Source organism: Mus caroli, chromosome 13 (assembly GCF_900094665.2).
Source record: "Mus caroli chromosome 13, CAROLI_EIJ_v1.1, whole genome shotgun sequence".
NCBI classification, from domain to species: Eukaryota; Metazoa; Chordata; class Mammalia; order Rodentia; family Muridae; genus Mus; species Mus caroli.
The window spans coordinates 79,379,750-79,391,090 of record NC_034582.1 but is presented as its reverse complement, the minus strand read 5'-3'; the positions used below and the strand labels follow the sequence as shown (position 1 = coordinate 79,391,090).

Sequence of the window (11,341 nt, the reverse complement as noted above, 5' to 3'; positions counted from 1 at the left end):
AAAAAAAAAAAAAAAAAAAAAACTCTACTTCCTATTCTACCTGCCTTATGCTCCGGAAGTAAACTTCTTCACCAGTCCACTCCCAAGACCCTTGCTCCAGGAAGGGTCCAGTTACCAGCCTCACCCAAGACCCTTGAATCCTTGGATAAAAGACATAGCTGAAGCTGCAGGCCCTAGCTGCCCCGAGGTCTTACATGGTTGCTGTGTCCATTTTCCTCCAAAACATGGCAGAAAAGCCCCTTCTCTCTTTCCCTGTGTCTCCTTCCTCTTGGTACCCAGACCCAAATGTACCTTCCGCCCAGCAATTGGCTCCTGCCCTTCTTTATTGACAAATCAAGAACCAATTCGGGAACTAGACCTTAGTATCAGAACTTCCCCTTGCAAAAAAACACCACAATCAAAGAGCCTGTATTTTTTTTTTTTTTTTTTTTTTTTTTTTTTTTTTTTTTTAGTTATCTGTCTCCAGCCTGTGTAAGTTTTTCTGTAGTTAACTAAACTTAAAAATGTATGTATGTATTAATTTTAGAACTCAGAGCAAAATGAGTACTTATACTCAGAAAATTTTAAGGACTAAAATACTAACAATCACAGGTTAGCCAATTTTGGAAAAATGCTAATGGATAACATGATTGGAACAAAAAGCCTTTTCTCTGTCAACTCCAAATCTGTGATGAACCATGATGACTACTGCCAAACTGTAGCGCCTCACATTTGCCTGAATACTTCCCATTCAATAAGTCCCACTGAGCAAAACACAGTAGTATCAATTTATTCCAATCCTTATAACACAGTACTAAAATTGCTCTCTTCACAGAAAATGAAATAGCATGAGTGACATTTCTCAAGGGTTAGAGGCTATATTCAACTAAGAACTCTCTATCTTTACCTACTGAATCACTTAACAGTAAAATAACCACTTATTTATTTGATAACAGGAAAAAATACTTCATTTAAATGCTTCTAGAGTTGCTGTCAAATTATATTAAACAACAATAACAAACAAAATCACTGCATCCATTGTATAGATGAATTTCATCAAGTTCACTGAAAGACTGCTTGATCAAAGAAATAATTTAATCCTACCAGCTCATTCTACAGTTTCTGTAATGAAAAAAATCAACCCCAATTTCATCATGGAAACTAATCAGCTGTCCTCTCTCAGATGTGTTTACAACTTTAAAATGAATAAAAAATACTAACGAACTTAATATTTTCAATGTTCTTTCTTTTTTCCTATTATAAAAATGGAGTAGAGTAGATAGTTCTTCTCTATTAGGAAACTTAAAAAAACAGCTGTCTTAGGATTCAAGCATCATGACCAAGAAGCAAGTTGGGGAGAAAAGGGTTCATTCAGCTTACACTTCCATACTGCTGTTCATCACCAAAGGAAGTCAGGACTGGAACTAAGCAGGTCAGGAAGCAGGAGCTGATGCAGAGGCCATGAAGGGTGCTGTTTACTGGCTTGCTTCCCCTGGCTTGCACAGTTTGCTTTCTTATAGAACCAAGACTACAAGCTTAGGGATGGCACTACCCACAATGGGCCCTCCCTCCTTGATCACTAATTGAGAAAATGCCTTACAGCTGGATCTCATGGAAGCATTTCCTCGAGGCTCTTTTCTCTGTGATAACTCAAGTTGACCCACAAAACCAGCCAGTACAACAGCCCTTCATACTTGACCTTTACAACCAACAAGCCATGAGAGTAATAATAAGGTAAGAAATGTTTTGGACACCCTTAACACCATCTTTTTTCTTCATTATTTAGCTTGGACCACAAGTTACCTATTCCCATCCCAGTAGAAACACAGCACTAAGAACCACATAAACGAATCCTGAGACATTTAAGCCTGGGATATACTCAGTAGGTAGTGCGCCTACCAGGCATGGATACAGCTCTGCATTTGATCCTGGGTACTAAGTAAAACCAGATGTGTAGTGCCTAGAATCCCAGGAGTTCAAGTTCATCCTCTGGAATATAATAAACTCAAAACCAACATGACTCATAGAGGACAGTCTCAAGAAAACAAAATAAACAAAGCTACCAAGAAACCAATAACAATGTCACCTCTAATATCCTCTAATCAAAGTTTTAAAAGATCTTAGGGCAAGAGTAGCAGCTGGAACATAAATCAATGAGCATTTCAAACCGGAACTGAGTTTAGCAGAGTTGAAAAATCACTAGTTTATATTCTAATCTCAATTCTACTGTTTTCTAGTAAAGAATATGGGAAGAAAAATGAGGATGTCGCTTATGTTCTTGCCTCTCCTGCTTCTCTTGGTTTTCTAGCCCTCTTGCTCCCTCTATCCCCCTCCCTTCTCCTCATGGCCATGGCCAGCCTCTCCTTCTCTACCTTCTCTCTCTCTCTGCCTTTCTACAATAAAGCTCTAAAACAAACAAACAAACAAACAAACAAACAAACAAAGGATGTCACAACCTGTACAGCACACTATAAAATGACCCAGGAGATGCCCTTACTCATAAAATATAACAACTATGAGTTAGGCCTTTAAAATTTTTACAGAATTAATTTTTCTCACATTCACTATACTGATACATGTATGAAAATACCAGTATTTTTAAAAATGTGACTGATTCATGTAAGCATGTTAAGGTGGCTAACGTACATTAAGATTCACACCTTGACACAGGGAACTAAGCATCTGGAGAGAACCACATTTCACAGTCTTGCTTTTGTCTGTTATGGTTAACAAAATTAGTGCAATGACTCACTTTTCAGCCCAAGATTCAGGGAGCAACTACTATGGCTTCCCCTCAGTTTCAGCTCATTCCACCCAGAAGCAGAGGACTACCAGGTTAGGCACTCCAAGAGTCACCAGAGGGGAGGAGTCTAAGATTCTAGTCATGGCAAGAGAGTCATTTTCTGATGAGATGGCCTGTGTTGGGCCACACTGTGAGAAGAAATAAACTACTTGATTTTTGTTTTTGTTTTTTTCTATTATAGTCTGCCAAATAGTTTGGGTCCTATTTAGTCTGCAGTTAGGAACTACTTTAACCTCAAAGATAACTCTAACGTAAATACCATTTTGCTACTTGTTAAAAGATCTTTTCCCTTTCTGTAGGCTTTCATTTTTTCCTACTGATGGTATCCTTAGCCGTGCAAAAGCTTTGCTGTTTCATGAAGTCCCATTTATTAACCTTTGATCATAGTGCCTAAGCTAAGGAACTCAGGAATTTGTCTCCTGTGCCAATGAGTTCAAGCAGTTCCCTACTTTCTTTACCCCATCTGCACATGAGTTTAGTGCAGGGTAATATATATGGGCCTATTTGCATACAGCCACTTAGACCAGCACCATTTGTTGGAAGATGCTTTTTCCCCCATTGCATGGTTTTGGCTTTTTTGTCAATATCAAGTGTTCATAGGTATGTGGGTTTATTTCTGGGTCTTTGATTCTATTCCATTGATCAACCTGTCTGTTTTTATTCTAATACCATGCAGTTTTTATTACCATTGCTCTGCACTATAGCTTGAAATCAGGGAGGGTCATACCTCCAGAAATTCTTTTATTGTACAGGATTGTCCGACAGAGGACTAATATCCAAAACATAAAGAACTCAAAAATTAGACATGAAAAAATCAAGTAAACCAATTAAAAATGGGGTATAGAGCTAAACAGAGAATTCCCAACAAAGAAATCTCAAATAGCTAAGAAGCACTGAAAGAAATGTTCAACATCCTTAGTCATCAGGGAAATGCAAATCAAAAGGATTCTGTGATTCCTTCTTACACCCATTAGAATGACTAAGATCAAAAACTGAGCCGGACAGTGGTGGCGCATGCCTTTAATCCCAGCACTTGGGAGGCAGAGGCAGGCAGATTTCTGAGTTCGAGGCCAGCCTGGTCTACAAAGTGAGTTCCAAGACAGCCAGAGCTATACAGAGAAACCCTGTCTCACCAAAAAACAAAACCAAACAAACAAACAAACAAAAAACTGAAGTGACAGCCATCAGCCACATAGTGGTGATGATGTGGAGCAAAGGAAACACTCCTCCATTGCTGGTGAGAGTGCAAACTTGTACAAACACTTTGGATATCAGTTTGGCAGATTTTCAGAAAATTAGGAATAGTTCTACCTTAAGACCCAGCTATACCACTTCCCGGCATATACCCAAAGGATGCACCACTGTACCACAGGGACACTTGCTCAACTGTGTTCACAGCAGCTTTATTTATAATAGTCAGAAACTGGAAACAACCTCAAGTGAAAGGCCAACCAATGACTGGCTCAATTTGAGACCCATTCCATGGGAGAGAGCCAACCTCTGACACTATTACTGACACTCTGTTGGGCTTTCAGATAGGAACCTAGCGTAACTGTCTCCTGAGAGGCCTCATCTAATAACAGATGGAAACAGTTGCAGAGACCCAGAGCCAAACATCAAGAAGAGCTTGGGGAGTTTTATGGAAGAGTGATGGAGCTGAGCAGGCCAGAGTTGTAAAGAACTCCATTGGAGGGTCTACGGAGCCAACTAATTTGGGCCCATGGGGCTCGCAGAGACTGAACCACCAAAGAGAGCTGGGTCTAGCTCCCCAACCCTCCACCTTTGTACCACATGTGCAGCTTGGTCTTCATATGGGTCCCCTAACAGTTGGAACAGGGGCTGTCTCTGACTCGGTTGCTTGCCATTGGGTCCCCTTTCCCAACCAGAATGACTTGTTGGGGCCTCAGTGGTAGAGATGCTTAGTCCTTCTGTGACTAGATGTCACAAGGTAGGGTGGTACCCAAAGGAGGAGGAGCTTCCCCTTCTCTGAGAAGGGAAGGGAGTATTGGTCAGAAGAATTTGCAAACGGCAGGAAGGAGAAGAGGTGGTGATATTGGGATATAATGTGAAAAAAAAATTATGGGGGAAAAAGAAGGGAAAAGACTAGTTCAATTCTCTCAAGCCAGCTAACAAGCGTATTCTCTGCCATCACTTACCACAACAGACCGTGGCATAGCTGGTTTAAACACTGAACAGAATTCCAATAATCTTTTTTCATAGTACTTGCAAAGTGTCATTTCTTCATGAGGCTCCAGAAACACTGGATCATTTGGAAGAACCTTTAAGACAGAGCAGACATTTCAATGTAAGGTCAGTGAATTCATTGTAAGACTGTCTTATCTGTCCTGCTTAAATTGGACTTATACCATCAACAAAAAATAGACCTGAATTTTTCTCTCTTTGTTAAGTTTACTAAACATCAAGCAAAATATCTAGGAGAAGAATATGCAAAAATCAATAAACTGAATCTAGGCTTTCATTTTACAAGTTCTCAAACTGTCAGCTGGACATTTTTATACAATCATGACAGAGTACGTGCCAATTCACTCCCAGGTTTGATACCATTACTTGTAAATTTTTTAAAAAGATACATATTTTCATGGGTTGGAACTCTCCCAAAGTAGCTTTCTCAATAAATCCCTATGTCACCAAAATTAAAATAACTCAGTTCATTGGCTACCTGTTTTGTTAGTACAAATTTTATTTGCCTGAAATTTGTAGAAGCTACTATAAAGTTATCCAGGGCCCTACACAGAAATGAATGGGAGAGTTGTAGGAAGACCTGGATAGAGGGCCATAGAACACGCCATACTTGTGTCAACGATTTTCTTTCCTTGTACAACCTTCTGTGTGAAGGTTGTTTCTGGAAAGCAGATCCAACAAGCCATCATTCCCCCATCTCAAGTCTTTGAAAAGTTCCCTTCAGTTTTGGCAAGAATTTCAACCGCCTTACACTTCCGCTTACAAAGTTGCTTGTGCACGTTCTTCAACCACTGCTGCAGAAGTACAGCTTCATCCATGAGTGACCACCAGCACTCCACGCACTTGCCTGCCAGTCTGACTTTCCACTAGACACCAGCCTATGTGTGTGCCCTCCCTCCTGCCAACTACAGAGAATGGTTTGTCCTGACATCCTGAAACACAAGTGACCAGTTCGAGTCCCGCACTAAGTCCGCACTCTTCCTAGGCTCTTGCCAGTCCCCAGGATGTCACTCAGACCTCTGCCACCGCCAGCCCGGGACTTGGCTGTCGCGTCAGTCCCTGTCTGCACTGACACAGCCAGGTGAGCGCTCTACAGGCTTCCAGCCTGCAGGCAAAGCGGGACTTCAGGAGGGGGTCCCAGGTTTAGGGTGGGCACAGGCGCTGGCTCGCGGGGACCTCACCTTCCCGTTAGCCACAGCTTTGCACTTGAATTTGCGGTTGGCGTCCGCCCGCAGGCGCGCCAGCTGCTCCTCGCTAGCGAAGGTCCAGTGCCGCTTCTGGCTGCTGCTGTGATACATGCTGTAGCCCTCACGGGCCGCAGGGCCGCGACAGAAGCAGCGACACTCCGAGAGACAGCGACCACGAGCGACGGCCAACGCGCGAACCCCCACCCCCGCCCAGACCGCGGACGCGTGCGTGACGTCTCGGTCACGTGCCAGCGTCTGCTCAGGAGTTTCCGGAGCCGGTGGGAGGTGTTCCGTGACGAGGGAGGGCGGAGCCTCGCGGCTCCCAGGCTTTGGGGAGGCGTCTGAAGGGCGTGACCCAGGAGGGTCAGAAAGTGGGCGTGGCCGCAGGGATCCAGGTTCCAGAGGACGCCTGGGCACAAAGAACTTCAGGCCTAAGGGACACGTGGGTAGAGGGACTTGGTTGGAAAATAAAAGTACTGGATGCGAATTTGAGCTACAGCTAACGCGACCCTTTCTCCAAGGGTTTTTATTTCCTGCTAGTAGTCCTATCCCTGAAGCCAAAGTGGATACTAGTTTTACAGTTCTCTTACAGTATTAACAATCCTTAAAGAGATTTGCCTTTTGTTTTTTTACTAGGACTTTGAACATTGCATTTGTGATACCAAATTTACATTGGTTCCATAAGCCTTCATTTCTTTATTTTTTATTTTTATTTTATGCCCATTGGTGTTTTGCCTGTATGTATATCCGTGTGACAGCTTCAGCTCCCTTGGAATGGGAGTTTCAGACAGTTATGAGCTGCCCTGTGGGTGCTGGGAATTGAACCCAGATCATATGGATGACACAGTCAGTGCTCTTAACCACTGAGCCATCTCTCGAGTCACCTATTTTCTTCTTTAGAGGGAGTGTTCTGATCTTGAATGAAGCACGGCTTCAGAAGGACTACATCAGGCCAAACAGTTCCACGTGAGGTTTATTGGGAGAGAGAGGGGCAAGGTGGTGGTAGAAAGAGAAGGGGAAAAAAGAGAGAGAGGGAGGGAGGGGCATTATATATATATATATATATATATATATATATATATATATATATATATACATATATATATATATATATATATATATATATATATATATATATATATATACATATACATATATACTTATATATATGTATGTATATATATGGATATATATATGGATGGTGACGTGGTTATAGGTAAAGGTGGGAGGTGAGCACAATGGATTCTGGGAATATGGTGGCCGTTGTCTGTGGCAACAGGTCTGTGGGTCTCGCCTACATGATATCAAGAGTTTCAGAGGTCCTGATACCAACAGGGAGAGCACAAAGCAATCCCCCACTGCCATAATTTGTGCAGTAGAGTTTCCTCCCATTTTTCCTGCCTTTCTCAGCTCCTTATTGTCTCATTATATACTAGAAATCCATATTTAGTTCATGGTGGTTTCAAATTTATGATCCTCCTGCCAAAGCCTCTCCAAATTCTGGAAACACAGGCATGCATCAACACCCTCTTTACATAATCTTTAGGTCACATTTTGCTGAATCTAATTCTAGATTATTCAAACAAAATGCATTCTAGTCTTCCTAGAAAAGAAACAAGTAAATTAACAGCTCAATGACAAAGATACTACTGTTTCATTGGACACCATCAAGACATAAATTATTAACTGGAAAATTTTCAGTGCTTTTTTAAAAAATAAACACAAATGTCTTTGTGCAGCAGTTCTTAAAATGTGCTATGTACTATTTGTAGACAGACTAAGTTTTTTGAGCGCCAATATAACTTGTAATCCAAGAGTTGTAATCAAAGATCTGGCTTTACAGAGCATTTATTGCCTCTTGGTCTACAAAGAAAGGTTTTACATACTTCACTAAAGTTACCTGCAAGACCATCTTCTGCCACATATTCGGCCAGTGCCATGGGTCAATCCATGTGTACTCTTTGGTTGGTGGTCCAGTCCCTGGGAGCTCCAGGGGGTCTAGACTGTTGACACTTGCTCCCTCCATGGGCCTACAAACCCCCATCAGCTCCTTCAGTCCTTTCTCCAACTCCTCCATAGGGGACCCCTGAGCTCAGTCCAGTGGTTGGCTGCAAGCATCTGCCTCTGGAAGAGTATCTCAGGAGACAGCCATATCAGGCTTTCATCAGCAAGCACTTCCCAGCACTCACAATAGGGGCTGGGTTTGCTGGCTGTATATGTGGTGGATCCCCAAGTCGGTCAGTCTCTGGTTGGCATTCCCTTCAGTCTTTGCTCCACACTTTGTCTACATATTTTCTTCTGTGAGTAATTTGTTCATCCTTCTTTTTTTTTTTTTTTTTTTTTTTTTTAAATTTTTTTTTTTTTTATACGTAAGTACACTGTAGCTGTCTTCAGACACTCCAGAAGAGGGCGCCAGATCTNGTTACGGATGGTTGTGAGCCACCATGTGGTTGCTGGGATTTGAACTCTGGTCCTTCAGAAGAGCAGTCGGGTGCTCTTACCCACTGAGCCATCTCACCAGCCCCTTGTTCATCCTTCTAAGAAGCACTGAAGCATCCACATTTTGGTCTTCCTTCTTCTTAGGCTTCCTATGGTCTGTGAAATGAATCTTGGTTATTCTAAACTTTTGGGCTATTATCCACTTATCAATGAGTACATACCTTGTATGTTCTTTTGTGACTGTGTTACCTCACTCAGAATGATATTTTCAAGTTCTACCCACTTGCCTAAGAATTTCATGAACTCATCATTTTTAATAGCTGAGTAGTATTCCATTGTGTAAATGTACCACATTGTCTGTATTCATTCCTCTGTTGAGGGACATCTGGGTTGTCACAATGTAGGGGAATATGAGGATGAGAAGACAGGAGTGGGTGGGTGGGTGGGTGGGAGAGCGCCCTTATAGAGACAGGAGAAGGGGAGATGCGATAGGGGGGGGATCCGAAGGGGAGACCTGGAAAGGGGAAAACATTTGAAATGCAAATAATGAAAAAAAATATCTGCAAGAGCACACATAGTGCTGGGAATTCCTTTCTTGCTTTGGGGAAATTTTTCCATTTCTTAAAGTTTTATCCTAGAAACCCTAGGACAAGGAGAAAATCAAAAGAATTCAAGATTGTGTTTTCTTAACAGAAAAGGAAGAAAAGGGGGCCAGAAGAATAAGGGATCAATTTTACTTATATAACTTGGAGTAATTTTTGCATGTCTATGTGTGTATGGTATACGTGTGCATGTATGTATGCATGTATACATGTGTAACATGCATGTAAAAGTCCAAATTTGATGTTAGGTGTCTTCTTCAATCTTTCTCCATTGTATTGATTGAAGCATCACCTCTCAATGAAACCAAAGCTCCACATTTTCTGCTAGGCTGACTACATATTCCCCATCTCTGCATTCAGAGTGGTGGGCAAGGCTACAGGTGGCTAACAAGCATACTAGTTTTCACTTGAGTTTTGTGCATCCTAACTCTGGTCCTCACATTTGAGAGACAAATGCTTAATCCACTGGGCCAACGCCTTATCCCCAATTTAGAGTATTTTAAGTTGAATCTTGATTACATTTTCTTAACTCATCACCTTTATTTCATCAACACAAAGTTTCTGATTTCAGTGACACACAATAAAGGAAGTTAAAGAAAAATAAATAAATAAAGCCAGGAATGGTGGTGAATGTCTGAGGAATCTGTGGTCAAGGTCAGCCTGGGACAAAGCAAGTCCCAGATCCAGGTAGTACACACCTTTAATCTGGGTTACACCTTCTGCTATGTAAGGACATTGGAAGAAAGCAGGACGATCAAGAGTTAAAGGCCATGATATAATGAGTTTAGGTCAGTCATGACACTCCTATCTAAATCTTAGTTTTTAAAAGAAAGTGAATTACATTTTTTGTCAGTGCTCTTTTATTTATTTATGTATTTATGTATGTATTTATTTATTTATTATTATGTGTAAGTACACTGTAGCTGTCTTCAGACACTCCAGAAGAGGGAGTCAGATCTTGTTACCGATGGTTGTGAGCCACCATGTGGTTGCTGGGATTTGAACTCTGGACCTTCGGAAGAACAGCCGGGTGCTCTTACCCACTGAGCCATCTCTCCAGCCCCGTGAATTACATTTAAACTCACAGAAATTATATGTACTTTAAAGTATGATATGATTCTATATTCCTTTAGCTACTGATTTGGTTTCTAACATTTTTTTAATATAGACTTACAAATTATATTGTGAAACCGATAAATGCATTACAATTTTATTTTTCTACCATACAATTAACATTGACTCTAAAATCCTTTTCTACTTTTACCCCCAATATTTTTCATTTTTTTATTGGATATTTTCTTCATTTACATTTCAAGTGCTATCTCGAAAGTCCCCTATACCCTCCCCCAACCCTGCTCCCCTACACACGCACTCCCACTTCTTGGCCCTGGCATTCCCCTGTACTGGGGCATATAAAGTTTGCAAGACCAAGGGCCTCTCTTCCCAATGATGGCCGACTAGGCCATCTTCTGCTACATATGCAGCTAGAGATACGAGCTCTGGGGGTACTGGTTAGTTCATATTGTTGTTCCACTTATTGGAGTGCAGACCCCTTCAGCTCCTTGGGTACTTTCTCTAGCTCCTCCATTGTTACCCCCAATATTTTAAGTTACCACTAAGAAAAATCAAGGAGATATCTATAGCTAATACTTTCTCCAAAATACATCAAAATAAATGGAGAAGAAAGAAAAGAGGTAAAGAAATTATCTTTGATCTAAAGGGGCCTAAGTAGCACAGTCTATGAAGCCTACTACTCAGAAGGCTGAACCAGGAGTACAAAGGTGGGGAGGGGTTGGGGCGGGGGGACAGGACTGGTATCACACTACCTACAATCTATAAAATCTTGTTTTCCTCAAGACCAATGCTGACTTCTCAAACCCACCTTAGGAGTAGGCATCCTGTGCATAGAAATAAAAAAGCTTGCTTTCCCTAGGAGGGGCAGTCTCTGGATGGCCTTTCCTTCAGACTCTGCTTCACACAATGTCTCCCGTTTCAACCTCCATGAGTATTTTGTTCCTCCTTCTAAGAAGGACTGAAGGATCCACACTTTGGTCTTCCTTCTTCTTGAGCTTCATGTGGTCTGTGAATTGTATCTTGGGAATTCCCAGCTTTTGGGTTGATATCCATTT

At 41.6% G+C, this 11,341-nt stretch overlaps 1 protein-coding gene across 1 annotated transcript in view; it reads right to left on the bottom strand.

The window, feature by feature from the left end:
• Window positions 1-6,426, bottom strand: part of Ccnh (cyclin H) — a 24,347-nt gene extending 17,921 nt beyond the window's left edge. Inside the window, exons 1-2 of the mRNA XM_021180109.1 lie at window positions 6,166-6,426; window positions 4,939-5,061 (exon numbers count right to left, since the gene is read on the bottom strand). Of these exons, the coding sequence (XP_021035768.1) occupies window positions 4,939-5,061; window positions 6,166-6,282 (240 nt within the window). The 5' untranslated portion in view covers window positions 6,283-6,426. The remainder of the gene's footprint in view (window positions 1-4,938; window positions 5,062-6,165) is intronic.
• Window positions 6,427-11,341: the final 4,915 nt, after the last annotated feature.